General features: G+C 37.6%; 2 protein-coding genes across 13 annotated transcripts in view; both read left to right on the top strand.

The window, feature by feature from the left end:
- Positions 1-722: 722 nt before the first annotated feature.
- Positions 723-6,831, top strand: LOC108137759 (WSCD family member CG9164). The gene is made up of 5 exons (XM_017259661.2): positions 723-1,026; positions 3,774-3,926; positions 4,623-4,749; positions 4,810-5,178; positions 5,874-6,831. Exons 2-5 carry the CDS (start codon positions 3,792-3,794, stop codon positions 6,194-6,196), a joined length of 954 nt encoding a protein of 317 aa, XP_017115150.1. The 5' UTR covers positions 723-1,026; positions 3,774-3,791; the 3' UTR covers positions 6,197-6,831.
- Positions 6,832-8,557: 1,726 nt separating this feature from the next.
- The window catches only part of LOC108137720 (inhibitory POU protein), a 34,588-nt gene continuing 20,183 nt past the window's right edge, over positions 8,558-22,962 (top strand). For 4 of the 12 annotated variants that reach the window (XM_017259608.2, XM_017259607.2, XM_017259606.2 and 1 more), the window contains exons 1-4: positions 8,558-9,413; positions 10,439-10,471; positions 16,671-16,727; positions 17,096-17,272. In XM_017259608.2, coding sequence (XP_017115097.1) covers positions 9,288-9,413; positions 10,439-10,471; positions 16,671-16,727; positions 17,096-17,272 — 393 coding nt within the window. In that variant the 5' untranslated portion in view covers positions 8,558-9,287. The remainder of the gene's footprint in view (positions 9,414-10,438; positions 10,472-16,670; positions 16,728-17,095; positions 17,273-22,962) is intronic. The other 8 variants (XM_017259613.2, XM_017259611.2, XM_017259610.2 and 5 more) reach the window with 2 other exon arrangements.

Raw genomic sequence — 22,962 nt, 5'->3', positions numbered from 1 at the left:
TCTAGCATTTTTTGGTTTGCTTCTTAGATAAGTAAACTTTTATTTATGTAGGTTTTTGAAACTACACAGTAAATTCATATTTTTAAATAACTGAACAAATAACCAAAGAGTTACAAAAATATTTAAAATATTAATATGCACATGATAATCTATATAGGTAATTGAATTTAATTTTTAATAATTTTTGTTATTTTCTTAACATTTATAAAATAAACTTATCAACGCATTATAGGAGAAATACTATGCTTAAAGCATACATATTTTCAAAGCTATTCAACTCTTTGTTGTATATTTCTTGCAAGTAAACTTCGGCCACCTATGGAGCGTTCAGGGAAACTATGTGATAGATTGGGGCCTGCGCACATCCCAAAAAAAAGCTGGCCAGCTGATTTAGAATAAAGGGGTGGATGGCGGAACTTTCAAGTGCGGTGGCAACGCCACTGAAAAAAAAGCTTTCGTTCATCCCCCAAAACTCGATGTTGATGCTGTTGTGCTGCGGATTCGGCTTCTTCTGCCGCTCCGAGGGCAGAAATTCTCGGACACGGAACACGGATCACGCAGCACACAGCACGCTCCGCCATTCAGTGAGCAACATTGCGCATACGACGTGTGGTCCGAGTGGCACAAATAAATAGTTCACATTTGTTTTGCTGCTGCTACTGCTGCTGCTGCCCGTTTTTTGTTTGTTTAGCCCTGTTGGCGATTGTTGTTGTTGCTGCTGCCGCCGTTGGATTTTGTTTGTTTTTTCTGTGATTTTTTGGCCGTGTGTGCGTGTGTGTGTGTGTGAGTGTGAGTGAGTGTGTGTATGCTTGCTATTTGGCGTTATTGATAGCAAATCGCGAAAATGGGAAACTTGTGATTCGCCATTCATCAGCAGCTCATAGATTGCGAGTTTTCGTGTGACATGTAGCTGGTTTTTGTTTTTTTTTTTTTGGGATTCTGAGCGTGTGTGTGTGTGTGTGTGTGTGCATTAGTTGAGGGAGTGGTGAAAGGAGCAAAAAGGATCCGGATTCGGAATCGGTATCGGTAAGTTTTTCACCAAACATTCACATAGAAAATCATGAAATTATTTGTTTACATCTCCACTGACCCGAAAAGTGCGAAATAAATATACACATTGAAATAGGGGGGGAAAATGTGAAAAATGGGAAAAATGCGGAATGTAGCATCAGCGATTCGTTCGCAGACCTATTGTTTATTTGATCTCATGCATTGTTTCATGCCACATTGCCTCCCCCCGCGATGTGCTTGTTTTTGATTGTTGTGCACATTTGTTTGGCTCTGGTCGCGCAATCAAAATGCATATTTATGGCGATTGGGGGAACTCCCCCATTTTTTCTTTCCTTTTTTGTATTTTTTGTTGAAGGCCTGGGAACCGCCTGTAAGCATTATGTAAACCTGTGGGCTGGGTCGTTCCACCTGCGATGGTTCCGCTGCTCTGCCGTTCTAATGGCTGCGCTAATGTGCGTGGCTTTTGTCTGATTTATGCCGCAAAACAATCAAATTATTGCCAGCCAACCCCTTTCGACCACCGCGTAGCCCATTTTTTATGATATTTCTCTATTTCCTTTTTGCGGCTGCCAAGCCATTTCATTACACAGCCCCATGCATGCACTGAGATAAACTAAAACATAATTGGCAACACCGTCAAGCAGTTTAGTGGCATAAAACCGTCTTCGTTTTTGTCATAACAAAAAGGTTAAGCTAAATACATTAAATAATTTATTCTCATATCAAATTTATTGCATGTGCTTTCAATTTAACAAATCATGTAGACTTGATGCTATTGTTTAGGTTTATACATAATTCAGATAATTTTTTTTTTTGTATAAGCCAGCAGTTATAAAAATTAGTTTTCTGATTGTTTTACAAACATTTACTCAGATACAAATGTATGTTCACATATCTTTATTTGTTTCTAGTAAGTTCTTTGTAATCTATAAGTTTGATGTATTATTTTGAAATATTTGAATTAGGTAAATTATTTATAAAATTTATTGGAACTTTATAATTTCTATCATTTTATATTTTATTAATAATTTGTATATTTTTATTAATATCTAAAATAACTGTATTAGCTTTAAAGCTTTATGATTATAACTTTTTTTCCTTTGATAATTATACCGACTTGACTATTTTTCTGCAGTGCACGTTCAGCTTTCCTATTTTTTATGCCGCTCTCCTTTTTTTCGCCTTGGGTTTTCTTTTTGTTTGCGTCTTGTTTCAGCGTTGAACTAGTTTTTGGGCCACCACCGCCAACGTGGTGGGGTGGGTGGTTCAAGGAGTTCCGGGGTGGCATGCGGTTCTCTTCCGCGGTCTTCCAAGTTGGAGTACCATATCTTATATCATCACCAGCCAGCGGCTTTTTCGACGGGATCCGCTGACGTTTGGCCCGGCCAAAGTTTGTCGGTGCCTCAAGGATACCGCAGGCCAAGGACGAGGACTCTTCGAGCGCCCCTCGCCGCCTTTGTCCAGCTGTTGCATAAATTTTCGCATTTAGCTGCTTGCCTTTCTCATGTGTGTGAGTGTGTGCCATGCATGTGCGTGTGTGTGTGTGTGTGTGTGTGTATGGGGTGTCCTTTTGCGGATTTTGTGAACGTTTTATGCAGCTCAAGGAATTCCGTTGAAGACATGACAAGGCTTTTATTCTCTTGTTCTCTTACCCCCCTCGTTGCCCTTTTCTAAAGGGTGTTTAGGACCTTATTAAGAAGTGTTCTCCAGAATAAGTCTTTTCTCATCCGAACAAGTCTAGATTATCTTTCATCACGGTCTGAAAGGTGGCTTTTGTTGCATTTACTATTTTATGAAGATTTTAAGAGATATTTACATTGCTTACATCATTATTTTTAACCGTTTTTAATCATTATAATTGAATATGAAAGCTTTGAAATGCAGAAATTGAAAAGCTTCTGCAGTTTGAACTGCATTAAAAATGTTTGCACATACAAATACTTATGTTTCTACTCTATTATGCAAAAACTTTTTCCTAGCAGTTTTTCTTTCTTTACTTTAAATTAGTTTTTTGTTTACAATGTTAAATGCTTAAAACCTGGTACTTCTTAGTTTTTCTCATACGCACTTTTTAATGATGTTCGTATAGCTATTATTATGAACATTTCCATATATTTACATTTCTTATTTTATAATTTACTTTAATGGGGTGTCCCCTGGTAAAAAAAAGGAACTTATTTTCTCTACCTCTAATGATTTGGGGCTGTGCGATTATTGACAATCAGTCACCGGAGACCCTTATCAACATGAACGAAAAGATATCAATCATTTTGGCCCCCAAGCATTAGGTAAGAGTATATTTTGTTCGAGCTCTCAATTTTTCACTGGGTTTTCCGCAGTTTTCATTTGCAACCCAAACTCAAGTGCTCCCTGGCTCCGCTTTTGTCACTGCTGGCACTGCGGGGTTGTCGGGGTTACCAAGTCGGTAATTCCGGGCCCATTTGGCCAGGTTAGTCAAGTGAGCCAAGTCAGCCAAGTTAGCCAAGTGAGTGCTCGAGGATATGGACATGAAAATGGCTTCTGTTTTTTTTTTTTTTTTTGGTCCTTTGCGCATTTGTTTCGTTGTCATAACAAAATCAACAACTCAAAAAAAAAAACAAAATTGATTCCGCTTCCTTGTCTTTCGACCAGATAATTGGGTTCATTAATGCGAACATGTTCATTTGAATTATTTTTACATAAACGAGCGGAGCGCATAGCTCTTGCCAGTTCGGCAATGAAACCGCAGTTGATACACCCGATAATCCCGATAATCATTTCAGTAATGCAAAGACGGCGATATGGCACTACAAGGCTGGCGCTTTTTCGGTGTCTCGGCAACCATCATCATCTACATAGGCGGCGTTCTGTTCCTCTCCATGAACAACATTCCCGGCTCGCATCCCAAAAGACCGCGCATCGAACGCTTCGCCGAGGTGAGTCACGAATTTTACAATTTTACATTTTTACAATTTTACAATTTAGCGACAATGAAACACGAGTGGCCTGTGGCATTCAAAGGGAAAAGTACGAAAATAGCTGGGCAAGCTATTACATACCTACCATACTGTACACTGGCAGAAAGAAAAAACGAAATTAAGTGTTCCAAATGTACTTCAATTGTGCCATAAAATAATACATTTTTACGACCCTTAAAAATGCTTATCATAAAGTCAAGTGAGCAGCTCGAGTGCCATTAATCGAAAGAATAATTTAATTATTTTTTTATGTTTTAATAAAAATTCAAATAAAAGAGGACTTATTTAAATTACTAAGCATTTTTGTTTTTTTAGATTAAATAAAATAATAGAGTACTGGCGATGCTACAGAACTTTTAAGAATATTTAAATAACTTTTACAATGAAATAAATGTATTTCTGAGGTCAAATTTAAAATGCGGAACTGAACCGAATAAGAAAATTCTACTTAACTATTTATCATCATATATTAACACATATTGAACACTAAGCCCTTGCTTACATTTTATCTTGCAGTTTAAATTCAAAACACATTTAAACAATTAGCTGCGAAAATGAAGAAAATAAGTTAATATTACTTAATTATTTAACACATCATATTGAACATAAAAGCCCTATATAAGTGTAATATTTCTTCCGTTTTGTCATCTGCAGTTTCCCAGCTTTCATAGTCCTCGGTTTCCGATGCCCAGCCGCAAAATGACGATACGCTGGTGTCGCGACCTAAAGTACATAAATCGAGATCTTCCAATCTACGCGGACTACAAGGCCGACTTCTACAGTGAGTAGTTGAGTTAAGGGATGTGGCCTTTTTGACCTCTCTAACCCATTGACCCTACAGCGGCCCTGCCCAGCGACGTGAGTGCCGCCCTGCAGTCGCTGCCAGCACTGACCGCCTTGGCCAGTTTCCCGGGCAGCGGGAACACCTGGCTGCGCTACTTGCTCCAGCAGTCGACCGGCATCCTCACGGGCAGCATCTACAAGGACTATGGCCTGCTGAAGACCGGCTTTCCGGCGGAGAACGTCTGCAACAGCTCAGTATTGCTGGTGAAGACGCACGAGTGGGGCAGCAAGGCCTGGGCGCCCTTCTCGAAGGCCATCCTCCTGGTCCGCGATCCCGAGAAGGCCATCATCGCCGAGTTCAATCGCCAGAGTGGCGGTCACATCGGATTCGCATCGCCGGATCGCTACAAGCGCACCAAAGGGAAATGTACGATCTGGTTATGTATACTCTACTAATAAAATCCAATTGCGGCAATTAGGCATTAGAAACTATTATAATAGGCTCATCACCTAATATTTATGCAAGTTCATTTGATTTCATTTTATTTAAGCGCACAGAAAGCTTAATCTTAAAAGATGTTTGGATAATACCCGATTTAATCTGAAGATATTTTTCAATGGTTTTTTTTTTATTAGGTACCTATAATGAAAACGTTAAAGTGATAATATCAGAAAATATTATAATAGGTTTAAGGAACTACAGTACTTTAATTCGGAAATATCAATTTAAAAGTTCTTATTATATCAAAATATTTAAAGTCTTTCAAAGCTAAAATCTTAGCTTTAATCTTTAAATTAAGTTATGTATGATATATAAATACATAGGCAATTGTCAATTTTAATTTGGATTAATAATTTGTTTAAAAAAGCCAATTGCAATTGCATTTTATTTTGAAACAATTTTCAAATTAAATAAGAAGCTATTTTTAAAACAGACTTAATATTAAATATTAAGAGAAGTTTAACCCCTTTATATGAAAGAAGATATATTTTACCAGACTAACAAACATGTAGGCCCTTTTAATTGGGTTAAAAAGTGGCCTTGCCGTTAATCATTTCACTTTATGAGTTTTTTTTTTCTTAATGACCTACAATATAAGTAATAGTTTTTTCCCATTGCAGATTGGCAGCAATTCGTGAGCAACAAGCTCAAGGGATGGGAGATGATGAACCTCAGCTGGGCGCGCAACTTCACGGGCAGCATCAAGGTGGTGTTCTACGACGACCTGGTCCACCACACGGAGCGGGAGCTGCGCTCCATCCTGGAGTTCCTGCAGTTCCCGGTCAGCGAGCCGCTGATGCGGTGCGCCATCATGCGTAAGGAGGGCATCTTCCGGCGGAAGAAGCGCCTGCTGTCATTCGATCCGTATACGGAGTCGATGAGGGCGGAGGTGCAGAACCGGAGGCGGATAGTCTACGGATTGTTGGGGCGCCAGGAGCCGTAGGATTGTCAAATGCACTACTTTAAACTCCGGGCAACGAGAAGGGGGAATCGAATTAGTACCACCAACACAATACAAGAAAGAAACCGCAAACGAAAATCACAATTGCAACGATGAACAAGGCATCCGGAATTGCAATGCAGCTCATCACGATATATATCGTAGGACCATAGATCTCACTGGGAGTTTGCAATATAGATAGTAATGCCCCATGCCTCCGAATAACCCAAACCCAGTTCGTTCCCAATCGTTTGCTGCTCGCTTGGCGTATTAGTTCAAACCTTAGTTTAAATTCTAGGCAAGATATACCTATATTACGCATTACTTTAGGTTGATATATGTACGTATTTGGTATAGGCTATACAACAAGGTATTATGATTCCTGAACGAATTTATGAAATTCATTATAGGCCATGTTGTGCTTCATCGCTCACCCAAACTCAACTCAACTCAATTCATCCGCAACTTATCCTTTGATCACGTTGAGGTCCCATTTGGACTATCCTTGTAAAAAGTTTTATACACGACTCTACAATAACTTGTGAAATATTAACGATGGATCGTATTAGATAATTGTACAAAAACGAAAATCAAAAAATCGAATGAGAAACAATGAAGTGGATTTAAAAACTACAAAATTAAAGTGTGTTTACTTTTGGGTTGGATTTTTGAAGGGATTTACGGAAATGTCGTCTTATATATCCTAACAAACCTCCATTCAAAGCTTTCAAAAAGAAGGTAACTTTGGTGAATGTTTAAAAAAAGCTAAAAGGACCAAAGCTTTTGGTAAGTCCTTGATAATAGCTTTTTTAACTTTCAGGGTCTCTAAGAAAAGCATATAGCCTCTGTCTAAACCTGAGGCTTTTGTTAAAGCTTTAAGTGTGGAACATACTTTAAAAGCCAAAGCTCAAAGGATTTACATAAACAGCTTTTTGTATTTTCAAACGAAGCTTTCACACATAGATGGCAGTAGCAATACGAAATTTAGAATTATAAAAAATATTTTAAATGATTTTTAGAAATCTTATAATTTACTTGAGATTCTTAAATATATTTTTTGGTTATTCAATAAACATTTTTTTTTCGATAAATATATTTTTTAAAGCAAATTTAAGACCAAAATTTCACTAAAAATTCATTTTTTTGAGAATGTTTAAACGAAATCTGTTTGATTTTTAAATTCAGAGGATCCAGTCTAAAGACATAGTGGTCAACGCAAAACGCCAATTTTAAGAGGATCTGCCGAAGGACTAGCTGTAGCTCCTTTTCAAATTAATATTTGTCGCAACACTTAGTCATAAAATACCGTTAAAATATAACATAATATGTTTGCAAGGTATGAGATAATTAAATTTAGTAGTTTTCTCTGAAAAAATTTTAAAAAATTTTCTTTTTTCAGTTTTTTTTACTGTACATAAACCCTTATGATTTTTCTAAGAGATAATGACTTTAAAAATTCTCTTATATTTAGTCAATGGTTTTTTAAACGAAAAGGAATTTTGATTTGTTGCGTTGCAAAGCCAAAACAGTTGATGATAAATATTATTTAATTAAATTTAAAATAGATGTGGCAGCATCATTTTTTTTTTAAGTTTACCATTCATAGTTTTCTTTAGCTAAAGCACCCTGTACACCTGCCGAAGGGGTAACAAAGATCGGGACACCCTTTGGGTGATTTGCCATGCTGCATGCTTTTAACAGTTGCACTGCAACAACTAGGCCTCCTTCCGATACTCCCCCTCTGGACTGACCCACCTGCTGGCTATCCCTGTCCCACCACGAACGCTTCCCCGCCCCCCCTGTCTCCTCCACAGTTGCACTAACATGTACGCCCATTTTTGTTTGGCATTGTTGGCCGTTTTTTGCCTTTTGTTGAGGCTCAGCCACCCACCGTCCCACCGAAAAAAGAGGCGAAAATGTGGAGAAAAAAAATTGTGCCATATGCTGGACGCGGGTTAGGGTTTTCCAAAAAGGGGAATGTCGGGGGGGGGGGTGTTAAAAGGTAAGGGGGTGGTGGCACTGTAACTGCCATAGTGCCACCCACCGAACCACTGCGCAGACGCCGCACCACTAACGCTGGCATTGGCTTCGTCAAGTTTGGAAGGACTCGCCGGGTAGAGACACACCGCTGGCTGCCCAATTCCAGCTGAACGAAGGCGCCGGCAGCGCAGCCCGCTCCTGATGGGCGACCAATCAAAGGAGCTCAGTCAGCATTATATAAGGAATGCGGCTGCCATTTTGAGGCAGCGAAAAGGGGCCACGCCCACGCTGATAAATAATGAAAACATGTCGTCCGCCCCATTGAAAATAAACTCTGAAGTTAGCGAAACTCATCATAGAATTCTTTATCACAACACCACGCGCGCTTGTCTAGTTGTGAAATCTGTGTCCTGTGCGCTGGCGTTTTTTCAGTTTTGCGTCAACGAAAATAGTTGAATTCGTGCTCAAAAATAAACGCGGGGCGGCCAGCGGTAGCGGTAGCGGTAGCCGTACGGTAGCGGTATTGTCAAGCGGTACAAAAGCACACACATCCACATCCACACACGTACATACGCAGGAAAAAAAGAAAATAGAAGGAAAACAGGAAACGGAAATCGCCCAAAAAAAGACGGTAAACAGTTTGAACGCCGACGCCAAACCGTTTTTACCGTTTTCTCGAGTGCGCGTAATCCAATTACAGTCCAAAAAAGTCACCGACGGCGGCCAGTTTGAAACCTTTCCTTAACTTCTTTGGCAACATTTTTTTACTGTGCTTTTTTTCTCAGTTTTGTCAAATAATCGCGCCTAAATCAAATTAATACGAAGAAAAAATATATCAAAGCAAAAAACTAACCGGTCAACGGAAACAAATTTAGAAATAAAAGTGCAGTGATAAACGAGATATTCGAAGAAAGCGAATCGAAGCGAAATACCAAGAAAAATAAAAAAAAAATAGGTCGCAATCGAGCCGACCCAGTGCATTTGATATTTGTTGATGTCCTGCATGCAGGACACGCGCTAAAGTTGTCCCAGTAAGTGCTTCAAAATTTACTCGCCAACCACTTTCGACGCCTCCAGGGCGTTCAAGCTGGAGGAGGATTTCGTCGGCGGCTGCATGACAATGTCGATGTACTCGACGACGGATAAAATGAAAATGTCAGCGCCCAGTTGTTTTCCAGGACGCTACAGTCCCTCCTATCGAAGTTCGGAGCAAATGCGTCGCTGCATGCCAAATCCATCTGTAAGTATTGCCAGCCAGTCCCGTCGCTACATTCCCAGCACTCAAAATCCAAGCCAACCCAAGAGTTGAGGTGTATTTCTGTTGGACAGGCCTAAGATCCTCCAATCCATCCATCCCCCATCGCTTATTCTTAGGACATTCCTTCCGTATGTTTGGTCCTTCCCATGGTTCGAAGAATACATCGGGCGATATCATCTTTATGAGGACAAGTTATGCTGTATTTCTGATAAAAAGGCCTAAGATCCTTTCAAAAACTCCATCGCTTGTTGTCTCATTTCAGACCAACATTCTCAGCCCACTTTTTCAGTGTGTTTCCTTCCTTTGGTCCTAAAAAACTTCAAGCTTTTATATCTTAATAATAAATAATAAATTGGCAAGACAATATCTGTGCCCTAGACATATACCTTGCAACTTAAATAATATATAATATGATAATATTTCAAAAAGTCATTTTAATATATTAAAAATATTTCTGTGAGAAATATACTTGTTTTAAAGTATTTCGCTCCGTTCCGTTATCACTAATATGATAAATTCAAAGGAATCAATATTTCAGTCATGATCTTATAGAAAAAAGCTAGAAAAATAAGCTCCTAAGATGCTCCAAACAAAGAAAACTGATTTTCTAATAATTATAATAATTTATTCAAAATATCATTACAATGATAATTTACTGAATATTTATGACAATTTATATATCCTTTGATATGGTTTAAGTAAAGCTATGGGTTTAACCATTTCGTATTAGCTAAATTTAAAAGTAATTTCCCATTAATATCAAACTGTATTTACTTATGTGTGCTTTCTGCGGCTTTTCTTATGTTTGATAATAAACAATACAAAAAAACCTTAAGATCTTGCAATATTATGAATTTATTGAGTAAAAGATGAAATGATTAAATGCTTAATATGTGCCCCAGTTATTTAATTAAATATATTTTAAATACATTTACATTATTCATACCAGTAGATAATGATCATTTATAAGACAGTTATAATACTACGGAATATCCTTCCTTCTACAGATTCACATCTCATCATCTTGCGATTCTATCGAGGTATGATTTCTGCATCAGTACGTTTTCTTCAAAAAATTTCCCTGAATCATTGCAAAACTAATTGATTTTGCGATGGTATGTAATCAAAAACTTTATGCAATCAAAAAACTAAAAGTCATCCCATCGTTCATGGACTATAACAATTTTCTTACAATGTGTATCCATCAATTAATTTCAGTTTACTTGTCATAGAGAGGTGAGGTTAAAATCGCTTGATATGTGCTTAATTTATTAAATTACATATTATTAGCCTGTTTATTTAAATTTTGGGGTAATAGTAATCGATAATATCAAGCTTCTGCTCAGTAGCTAATGTAAACATAAATCAGAAACCATATTTTATAATATTTTTTCTTATCCCCGAATTTGAAAAGATTATTAGAACCATATTTAAGCTGCAAGTAAACCGATAGTAAATGATATAATTTCTTAAAGCTAAAATATATGGATTGTCAACAAATATTTGAATTTATTTGACTATGTATATCCTTTAAAATAAATAAGAAAAGTATGAAAAAAGATAAATTCAACATATAAGTAAAGGCTCAAATTTGTATGAATTCCCTTGAATGTAATTCTATAATTCATTTGTTTTGTATTAAAACCAATGAACGAAAGTTTTATCTTCTAATAATTATGTTTCAAGACATTTTTCCCTTGCATATTTCATATTTATTTCAAGAGAAATCATTTGCTTAACACTTGGTAATTTTATCTAATGCATACAAGTTTTATATACATTATTGTCAATGAAATTAGATTAGGTCAATTAGTTGGAGTTTGTTCTTACATTGTTTCTGATTTGATTAAAACTATTTTGTATATATCTCTTAAACATATTTTATGATAACTTTTTCATTTACTTAGTGTAATCAGGGTTTCAAGCAACATTTCTCGTTGAGACCAAGCAAATAACAATATCAAATAGGGAAAGTTTGCCATTATATCACAACCTGTTCCTGTGACCCGCAAATAGGCTTTCCATTCATACTTTCTTTCGCATTCCGCAGCTGAACAAATCCCCCCGACTTGGAAACCAGCTCAGCAATATATAGAGCTTAGGGATGCCCTGTTTTTCCTGCCTGAATGCATTAATAACGAATAATACCGAGTATTTGGCAGGCGTCTCGCAGTTTGCCAAGTGTCCTACTGAATCTTTTATGAGCTTTGAGTTAAAAATTGAATGGGAACATGAGCAGACATTAAATGGTTATTACCGACAGTTCTCAGACAGGTTTATTGATGCCGCCAGTCTGGGGGCCAGAAATACAGGTAAAAAGTAATAGGAAACGGAAATGGATATGGAAATGCATTTCCACTTCTGCCTGCGAGAATTTCCGGTACATATTTGTCTTAATTACGGCGTGAATGTCGTTAAAGTTTCCCGGTTTTATGGGTCTAACGGTGCCCACTAAACGAACCCAAACTCAAGGGTTGTGCAGTAACCTTGAAAAGTGATTTGAAATTCATTTGCATTAATTATTTACCAACTATTTGTATGCGCTGCTGACCAGCTAGACAAATAAAAAATGTAGCAGCACAGAGTAGAAGAACAAAGACGGGGAAAAATATGAGCTTGCTGAACGAATGCGGTTTTACCCTGGGTAAAAAATTTCTCTTTAAAGGGTGTTTCGCTATAAATACTTAACATATGTATTCGTTATAATGATTATAGTTTATGATCAACTTTAAATCAGTACTTTTAAAAGACAATCTCTTAAAACATTAAGTTTTGTAAGTGCATTAAAGTTTGAATATCTAATTTTTTCAACTAAATTAAAATTATAATCATTTATGATAACTAAAATAAAACAATCGATTTAAAAAACAAAAAGAATAAAGAAAAGTGCAGAAAAGTAAATAGAATAAAAATTAAATAAAATAAATTATCTTAACTTACAAAAGAGAATAAACTAATCCTGATATAGTATTAGTGCGGTCTCAGACTTAAAATGCCCCAAAAGTAAGCTCCTTAAATATGGAAATTTAAAAAGTCGCTACTTGAATTTCAATTGATGTTTAGAAACACCAATAAAAACTAAGTGGCATGGCGTTTTATGAAGGAAAAATGTCTGGAGTTTGCCCTCAAGTTGTGCTACCCTTTGCTAGGGCATAAAATGTGCATAAACAAATGAGAAAAGAGACTTGAAAATTGGACGAAAATGTCCAGGGTCGGGCGAAAAAAAAAGTTGATTGCCTGAACAGGTGAATGGCAGTGTGGGGAGGGGGCACCTTTTATTCTTCACCCCGCCGACCACGGATTTTCTTGTGGATTTTCCAACCCCGCCTGCAAGTCCTTAAATTAATCCGACAGAGAAGCACTTTAAACACAAAAATATAAAAAAAGGGAGAACAAAAACAAAAAAAGAAAATCACTTCAAGTGTATTTTTCTTTAAGAGGCAACAACTACATTTGCTTATCGGATTTGTCTTTCGCCTCAACCACCCCACCCCTCCTCACTCAACTTTGACCTCTCACCCCCTTCAGCTGGCCGTTAGCCACTTTTCGGCTTTTTGGAAGCTGCCAGCGGACCGAGCTGTTGAATGATCAAAGCGGCGGATTTATAGGATTTATGTGCTACCCTTGGCTGGGCATTAAGCCGGTGAAAAGGCGGGGGGAAAACGCAGGGGGAAATTGCAGGGGGTGGGACACCGACAGAGACGCGCTTTTTGGCTGGTTACAAAAACACTTAACGCCTTGCAGTCCATTAAATGGAAATTTGTCGCCGATCCCCAGGACGCCGTAATAAACTCGTTGAAGGAAGAAAAAAAACAGGAAACGAGAAACGAAAACCAAAAACCAAAGAAGTGAGATTTTTCAAGGGGCGGAGTTTTTGGCACTGTCATTTAACTTGAATTGTTTGCCTGCCGCGTTAAATGGACAGCGGCGGCGTTAATTTGATTTAAATATTCATAAACTGCATTAAATGGGCGCGACATTAAAACGAAAACCAGCAGGCAAACAATTGACAAATTATCGGCAAAACAAAAACAAATGAAAGCGAAGGCGCAGGAAATATAAAACCCGTAATTCACAAAATGAGTGAAGTCGGATAAAGGAATTAAATTGAAGGATTAGCAGCACAGTTCCAGCTGAATGAAAGATTAAACAGAGGAAATGGGAATATTGTCATTAATATATGAACAAAGTCCTTTAAGTGCTCAAAGAGAAAGATAGTTTGTTTTTACCATACATATATATATATTATTTTAAATACAGAAATATTTTTTTAAGTAAAAATATGATGTTAAAACAAGAAATTTACATAATATTTTTATAAATTAGAAGGAAATGCTTTTACTTTAGTTTAAGTTAATTATATTCCAATAGTAGTTTTTTAAAAGTTGAACAAAATTGTTTTTAAATCTGAAAGACTGTCTACTTATCTGTCTTGTAATAGCATCGAACAACTCCTTTAACTTTCTTATATTACTAACTCAAAATGTAGCTTAACTTAAATGATATCCTGCGGGTGTTTTAAAGTATTCCCTTGGAATTTAATTGCTCCAGAATTTGGAGGCTTGTTTTGCAGCGCAATCGATAAAATTAAGCATTCAGCATTGCGTATCTATTTGCACACATCATAAATATTAAATTCCCACAAAACAAACAGGAAAAAAAAGAGAAATGATATATATATAAGGAACACACATGGGAGACTCACGTGGAGAAAAACGGACACACACACACAAACAAGTGCGAGACAGAAAGAGAAGGACGAAAAGGAAAAAAAAACAGTTCACTTGATTAATTTTTCACACTAATAAAGAATTTATGTGCAAGTGTCAACCTGCACTGCGATGTGTGTGTGTGTGTGTGAGTGTGCGAGCAGGTCAAGACAGGGCCCCGGACATCTTCCCTCTCTCTCTCTCCCACTCTCCCTCTCAAAGCCTGGCCTAGGTCGTGACTAGAAAGAGAAGGCACCAGGTCCTGGCGCTGCATAATTTGATGAATGACTGCGCATATTAATTCATAAATTAATTTACTCTTGCATTGCGGCGCAAAATTTATTGGCCAACAAACTGTTGCGAATTCTGGTCAGGAGTGTTTTCCGCATTTTGTTGGCCCTGCAGAGGGTAATAAACACATCTAGAAGCTGTAAGGCAGGATGTTTACAATTCTAGAGTCCTTGTGGGTGAAGTTAATTTGCTAATTTAGCTCTGAACGATTACAATCAAAGGCCAACTCTTGCCAAAATGTTTTATCTCTATTTAGTAAATTAGATCCTTTTTGGCTTCCTCATCAGCGTTTAAACTATTTCATCATTAAATTTTTATCATTTTAAACAAACAAATAAAACACAAAATTAAATTCTTTAAAAATTTCTATTACATTTGGTATAATAATTGGGAATTAATAAAATTTTAAAGTTGAAGCAGAAAAAACTTTGTTTCAAAAAGTTTTTCTAAAACCAAATAATTGAAAAACATTTATAAAAGTAAAAGTGTATTCTTATAGATGATAAAAGTAATTTTTATGTTTTGATTTAAAACTAAAATTTCGAACCCTATAAGAGTTTTATGCTTTAAAGGATATTTAGATACAATTTTGGCATAGAATTTTATATAATGTCGAGTACTTGTTCTGTAAATATAGCCGACTTATCTCACCTCTTCCCTTTTTTGTTCGGTCCTTTATGTCTCGACCCAGATGAAGACTGTAAAGTAGTCATTGGCATCCGTTACTTTGGCATCCTGTAAAGGGGACACGCATAAACGTGGCCATTAAAGGATCTGTCGGTAACAAGACCCCAACCCTTTGAACACCCGCACCCACTTGCAAGTGCAAACAAACTGTCGCTGTCAGATTATTTGCACAAGCCTCCCTTTCCAGTGCCACGCCCCCACCAACGACCAACGCCCCCTTTCGACCAAGTTTAAGCGACAATAAGGGGTCGGCCATGGTCGCATGGTTGCATGGTCGCATGGTCGCATGGTAAAATGGTAAAATGGTCGACTGGTCGAATGGGCCAAGACGTCATTAAGAATGCACAACATTTTGATTTGTACAATGGTCGCCGCCCGGTTATTGCGGTCCTCCTTGGGCCAAAAAGAGACAGCCTGCCGCAGAGAGAGGGAGATGGGTAGCGTGGGGGCGATAGAGAGGGGTATAGTCCTACACAGAGACAATACACTTATGGAATTTAAATTCTGTACACAAAAAAGGCAATTTCAAAACATCTTTAACCATTTCTTTAAACCTTAAGACTTTATTTTTATTTAACAAACTTTAAACTTAAGCTTAAGACCTTAAAATGTTGCTGTGAAATGTACTACTTCAGCTGTTTACAAATTAATAAGGTGTATCAAAGAGATACCTGTTTTAAAAACATTTGATTTAAATATAACAAAGATTTTAAAATCAGCAAATATATTTGCTATTTGTTCTAATACCTACATGTAACTTTACTTAAGTGACATTGTATGTACAGCTATTTTAATAATACATGTTTTAAATAGTGGTAATTAATTAGATAGATTAGATAATATCTGTGCGACAAGAAATTCTTCCCAATTAAGGGAAACCAATTAAAAGCCCATTTTTTCTGTGTATCTGCGAGTCCTTCGAATTACGCCTTTCGCCTGCAAATGGGCCGCAAAAAGTGAGCGATGGCGATGCCGATGCGGATGCCAATGCCTCTTGGCCTCTTGGCCATGTGGGTTCCATCTCATTCACACTTAACCCCCTCTATTTTCGTCTTTCGTTTTCGTCGTGCGGCGTTTTGAAGTTTGTGCGCATCTAAATAATTGATTAACTGAAAAATTCGTGCGAGCTTCGTGCACAGAAGGAGTTTGCTCCATGCACAACGTACATATATATATATGTATGTATATATATATATATCTATATATAAAATATAAAATCGATAAGACTGGAATAATAAAGACCACGACGACGGCGACGACATGAAGATGAGCAAACGGGCACGGGATCCGAAAAACTTTTGATATTATTTATTTAAAAACCAGTGGAGCTAGTGGAACGGTGGGTTGTGTGTGGGGGGACCGGCAAAAAATCAATACGAGCCGAGCTGGTTAAAGGCTTTAAGGTCGTGGAATCTCAAGAACTTCTTTTCTTACAAAATAAAAATAAAAAAAACCAAACCAAACCAAACCAAACCAAACCAAACAAAAATAATTGCTGCAGTGGCACATCAATCTTTACACAATACTATCGATGTTTGTTCCGTCTTTTCAGAGTCGTTTATTAGAAGATGCTTCCCTATTATGCAATTCGTGGTCAGCACGTCAGAATGTAAGTTATCATCTAAACACTACAACTACAACTACAACTACAGTTGATTACAAGCCAGTTGATTAATTTTCCTTTTTGTGAAATTCATTTTTGATACGTATGCATTTGATCTCTCTCGCCGAACGCCGACCTATATATACATATATGTCTCAGTATATCTATATGTATGCCAACGTGTAGCCAAAAAAATTCTAATTGGATTTGGGTGATTTGATCTCTGTTCCCTATTGTTTCGATTGTGTTCTTGCCTGTGGACCATATATACATACATATATCAATATCCCTGCATCCCCAAAACAAATCTTTTCCAACTGGGCCTACTGACTACACCCATTTCCGATCTGTTTGTTTTTTTTTCTCCACTCCAGGGTGATATCTTCGCGGGCATCAACGATGGCATCCTCAGCAGAGCGGAGGCCCTGGCCGCCGTCGACATCCAGAAGCATCAAGCCCAGCATGTACATAGCCAAATGCCCTCCCAAATCAAGCACGACGTCATGTACCACCATCACTCCATGAGTGGGCCCCCGCAACGTCCATTGCAGGTGAGTCCTGGCCAAGAAGTCTTCAATTATTGGGGGAATTCACTAATTCAACCGGAGATTATGCAACATCTTGAACACATCTTTGAGAAAATCCCTAAAGAAACACTTTTGTTCTGGAGATTATGGAACATCTTAAACGTGCTAAGCAAATAATTAAAACGCTGGAAAAAAGTCCACAATTTTTATTTTAAAATGTCTTTAAGAATATCCTAAAAAATACTTTAATTTTGGAGATTATGGAACATCTTAAGCATCTTAAGCAAATATATTTTCGATAATTCTTATTTTGAAATATCTTAAAAGTTTAATTAGAACTTAAAAAAGCAACTACCCAAATTAAGCTTAACTTTCGAAAAAAAATGTTCGCTTCTTATAACTTGTTGTTATTTAAAGGATTTTTAAAACCGCTGGATTGCGAGCTTAAGTCTTTGGGAGAACTCAAGTTATATACAGTTTTACAGTTTTTACAGTTTTGAAATATTTACTTGTATTGTTTTTTTTTGTAATTACTTAACTGGAAATAACCTATTTCGTTCATCTTAAAATTAGATTTCCGGGGGTTCTTTAACTTTTACTTGTACCCTTCTAATTTGATGGATATTTTAGAAAATTATTTTTTTAAATATTAGAACGTAATAATAACACCCTAGCAAGGAACTATTATTATAATCCTTTGATATGAATTGCATCACAGTTTTAGAATCGTGTTATTTCCCTTGAAAACAGTAGTTTCAAACAGCAGTTTCATTCCAAATCCTTTGCAGCTTTGTTTGATTAGCCAGGACAACGAAGCCGATCTAGTGTAGAAAACAGAGGCATATGTGTATGGGGCCAAGTCCCAGGTCCGGAAGTTGAAGCCCAATGGTTGATTGAACCCAACCAGGACCCCCTCCTTTTTTTGCGGTCACCTGTGTGTATATAAGTGTGGCTCGGATATGGCGTATTAGCCAATGTCTAGAATGCTGGGCTGCAAATTATGAAAGTCACTCCCCGATAAAGAGGGGTTTTCAGCGGGGAAACGGAAAAGTGGAGAGGGAAAGGGGGAAAGGGGGAAAAGGAAACCATCGCATTGGGACAGCCGAGAACTTCAATTTCCGTTTTCGATGGTCACACGCATGTCTACCTTCTAGATACACACACAAACTACATATATAGATGTAAGTGTGTGCGGTTAATTTGAAATGTTTCTTTAATAAAATTAAAATTGTGACGTGTAAGCCTTCTGGGAACGTGCCACGTGACGGTCGTTTGCCAGGTAAGCACATCATGATTCGTGTCGTTAATTGTATTGTACTTCAACTCGAACTGGGCGTTCCGCAGCAAAGAATTTCCCGAAAGGGGGCTTAAGGCCCAAGTGGTGGTGGTGGTGGTTGCTGCTCTATTAGAAGTTGATTGTAATCAAATTACACCAGCAACCTGTTTTTTTTTTTTTTTTTTTTTTGTACCGGGCCTCCAGCTAGTTGTAGGTTGTAGTTGCTCGTGTTGCTGTTGCTCTTAGCTGGTGTTGCTGTTGCTGTTGCTGCTGCTGTTGGTATTGCTGCTACTGTTGCTGTTGCAGTTGCCACTTGTTCTCGGCACAATCGAGCATGACGAAAGTGCGCCCTGTCCGCGGTGGTTGATGTGGTTGTCGACCCCTTCCCCTCATAGGTAAAATAATCCACCCAACGCCAGTGGCAGTCCCTCCTGGCACATAACCCATGGCCCACAGCCCACACACCATAGCCCATAGACCATAGCCCTTGGCGCATAACCCATAACCATTCCCAATTGCCAGCGCGTGCTGTCCTTAATTTTTGGCAGGCAGGCAAACACACTCGACAGCAGCACTCGAGAGTTTCGATTTCGAGTTCGGTCTCAGGTGCCGGCCAACTCTATCAATCACCCACACTCCAGAGGCCTCGAAGGCACTCGAACTCCCCCTCCATAATATATATCAGTCCCCATTCCTATTCCCATGCCCGCACACGATCTCCGATTCGATTGTTAACAAATTGGCTTTTCCGGCAAGTGGAGGGTGCCCATAAAAGGCTTATTAATGAAGACAAGAAATCAAAGAGCTCTCCGCTCGCCAAGTCTCAAATAACAAAAGCAACTTTAACTGATTGGGAAAAAAAGCCTTGACAAATTGTTTACAAAACAAAACTAGCATAGAATAGAAATAAAATAAAATAAATGTAAAACAAAACGTAGGATTAAAAAAAATATTAATTGAGTAAATATCTTGTGATAAATAAAAGTTTTTAAATAGATAAGTCTTAAGCCAAAATATAAAAAAGGCAATTGAATGGTAAAATAAATTTCAAGTGATATATATGTTTATGCAATAATCATTCTTATCCAATCTAAAATGACTACTATTTTAATGCAATGCATCATTTCTTGAAATGAAAAAGTATTCTCCTTTTTTGAAAAAACTATGAAAGCCTAAAATACCTTTTGTTAAACATGTGGCATTCTATACTCTATAATTTTCCCTGCAACAAACAGATAAAACAGTTTTTGTTCTGTAAACTTTGTTAAGCAACTTTTTAAAGCCTCTATAGTTTTTGTTGAAATCAGTATCTGTAAATTGTCTTCTTCCATTATTTGTATTATTATTGTAGGTCTTAAGATACCGCTTGAACTTTCCAGAACCGCACCGTGATATGTATAACCCTTCGATGGGAGACACGACACATTGTGTCAACCGCAAACAAGTTCGAAGTTCGGCAACTGACCCACCCAACCATAAGTCCGCAGTCCCACATCAAATATTGAGACCCCAAAACAGGGCTATGTGGGAATAACCCAGTGCCAAACAGCTGGACATTCGGCGGCCATTTAGTACAGATACTATATACTACTAAACCCCAATATTTGGCACATCGATAGCATGTTTATTTTTAATGGCCAGCATGGGGACCGTGGCAGCAGGTTAATTCCTGGTGCAATTTCTCGCCTATGGTGCCAAAATCGTGAATGATCATCGGGCTATCAGATGCTACAGGAAACTGGCCACTCCTTGATCAAATCATCATTGGACTTCACCTCGTCCATGTCGGCAGATTGATTGAAATGGAGATCGGTCTTAAAGTCGGCCTCCCATTTTGTTTTACCGACCTTCGACTGCATTATCAACAAAGTCTGCGATGCTGTAGTTATGTTTATCTCTTATCAATTTTTCATTCTTTCTTTTTGTTTGGTTTATTTATTGTGTCTTAGGACATTTATTTTAATTTTGATTTCTCCAATAATGTGCCGAAAGATAAAAGAAGAATAGTAATAGCATCTAAAGCAGAGTATCATAAATAGAAACGTTACCATTTTTAAAAGAAAATTTGGCATTAATTATAAAAGAGCCTAGTAATTTTATTTGACAGAAGTATTTTTGTGTGGGAACAGCTACACCGAAAGAAAAATAGTCATGGAAATGCAGCCATTTTTACTTTTCACTGTAAAAACTTCTTAATTAAATGCGTTTTAGGTAACTTCTTGTAAAAGTATCAAAAGGAAACATTTGCTAATAAAATAACACAACAGATCTCAAAATGTTAACTCTTAAGTTTATAGTTTATAATTCAACATAATCTCTTAAAATTAGAACTTTGAATCATTTGTTTGGGTGTAGCCCCACCAGAGTAGTACCTGTTTTCCGAGTTAAAGTTTTGACAGCCTTGGTTTTCCAACTCCGGCTAATTGTGCCCCATCCTGCCACCTGAGCTCCCTGCCCTGCCATCCCCAAACCCTTTCGCATGGAACACCTCAGGCCCCCGAGGAAAAACTCGGTTACGGAGATGGAGAGGTGGGCTGTCAGAAAGTCTGGTAACATGTGTCATAATCGTTATGCCAGAAGACAGAGGGCCCCCAGCGCTGTGGCCCAGCCAACATTACAAAACTCATTAAATTAAACTAATTTACGAGCCCGCACAGCCCCAATCCAACTGGTTTGCAACTGGTTTTCGGTTTTTCTAGCATATGAAAAGCCAATTATGTGGAGAGGCAATCGCAATAAAAACGAGGCGCCGGCAAAAGGGTAAACAAGAGTAAATATAATGCTAATTAAAATAATCATATCCATCATAAAACTCGCTGCTCACTGGGGTGGGTCTAAATTCTAAAGTCGAGAATCGTGAATCGTGAATCGAGAGTCGAGAGTTGAGGGTCCAGGGTTTTGTTGTCAGGTTGTTGGAACATTTGTAACAATTACGGCGGCGGCAAATATCCATTATCAATTTCATCCCAACTGTGCCAAATGCACAAGGGAGCAAGGGAGCTCAGTTTTCTTTACGGGATGACCACTTTGCTGGCATTTATCACAGATTTTTCCGGTGACGAACTTATGCTCCGATCTGGTTGTTCCATATTTTCCATATTTTCATGGGCAAAGCCCATGCAACCCTTGTGTGCAGCCCAGCTCACTTAATTCAATTTAAATTACACTTACATATTTCCGGCCGGGGCACGGTCATATCCTGTCCATTAGTATTCGCAACATATGGCTCAATTTCCCTCGAATCGTTTTCCGAGCACGCACCGCCCAAAGGGATACTGGGATACAGGAATACAGGGATACAGGGATTTGGACTCAGGTCTCAGGTCTCAGCTATTGCAGGTCCTGTAGTGCCTGCAGTTGAATCAACCACAAGTGGTTTATCATATTGAAATTCATTTAGTGCACCTGTTTGATTTTTCCTGTCCTGAGCCCGTCCTGCGGTCGGCATATTGTTTTGTAAATATCGTTAACTCACCATTGCCACTCCACACGCAATTCAGCAAAGGAAACCCCAGTTCCATTTCCATTTCCACTTCCTTTTTTGGCCCTTTGTTTTTATTTAGTTGGCCCAGCGGCGACAGGCGACAACAGCAAATATTTGTCTTTTGTGCACATTAGAAACAACTTACCGCTAACTAGGGTGGCTGCCAGGGTGGACCTTCGGGGGATCCCCGGTGAGCGCTAGCCAAAAAATATATCCTGGGTGCCGTTAAAATGTATGTCTATTTATATATGGTAGTCAAGCTAGTTGTGGTGTTAACTTAGTAAAAATAAGGACTATTTTTATGATGATTCTTGACGACTTCCAGACAGAATTATCTAAAATCAGTTATAGGGTCAGCCTCTTAAACTTACATGCAACAAACAATGCCACTAATTAATAAGCATTTTTAAAATGTTAACGAAATGTATGTCTATTCATAAGATTCGTAATTATTCAAGTCATTTGTATTGTCAACGTAACACAAAAAAACGTATTTAAGTTTTACAATATTTATGTTTTATTATTTGGGACACTTCAAGATTAAATTTCGGTAAAAATAAGTTTAACTAATTAAACTAGCTGCAAGAAAAATATAGCCACTTCTTGATTGGAAAAAATTTAAAAATCTCAAATCTTATTGCATGTGATTCGTTTCATTTATATCAAAGTTAGTAATGATTATAACTTATTAACTTATTAGACTTATTAACAAAATATTGGCATTGATTATAAATATTTAAAAATAGTTCGCCTCTTAGACCTTTCAATTCAATTCGAATATTTGTTTAGAGTTTCTGTTGTCCTAAAAACAAGTTTAAACTATCTATTATTTAATCGGATTAATATGTACATTTTTATGTAAATTGAATCATCTTTCCGCAATATCATAAATATTTAAAACACAGCACATTAAAAGCTTTCAGTTCAGTAAAAAACAAACTAAAAAGTACTGCA

The sequence above is a fragment of the Drosophila elegans genome, unplaced genomic scaffold (assembly GCF_018152505.1).
Source record: "Drosophila elegans isolate 14027-0461.03 unplaced genomic scaffold, ASM1815250v1 contig_149, whole genome shotgun sequence".
NCBI classification, from domain to species: Eukaryota; Metazoa; Arthropoda; class Insecta; order Diptera; family Drosophilidae; genus Drosophila; species Drosophila elegans.
Note: the sequence above shows the minus strand (reverse complement) of the source record. Positions and strands in the feature narration are given on the sequence as shown.

What these genes read in the sequence shown, in the direction of transcription:
- LOC108137759 (XM_017259661.2), top strand. Translation starts at nt 3,792, where the DNA reads ATGGCACTACAAGGCTGGCGCTTTTTCGGTGTCTCGGCAACCATCATC. An exon ending in GCATCGAACGCTTCGCCGAG is followed by an intron (nt 3,927 to 4,622) that starts GTGAGTCACGAA and finishes TGTCATCTGCAG; the next exon opens with TTTCCCAGCTTTCATAGTCC. An exon ending in CAAGCGCACCAAAGGGAAAT is followed by an intron (nt 5,179 to 5,873) that starts GTACGATCTGGT and finishes TTCCCATTGCAG; the next exon opens with ATTGGCAGCAATTCGTGAGC.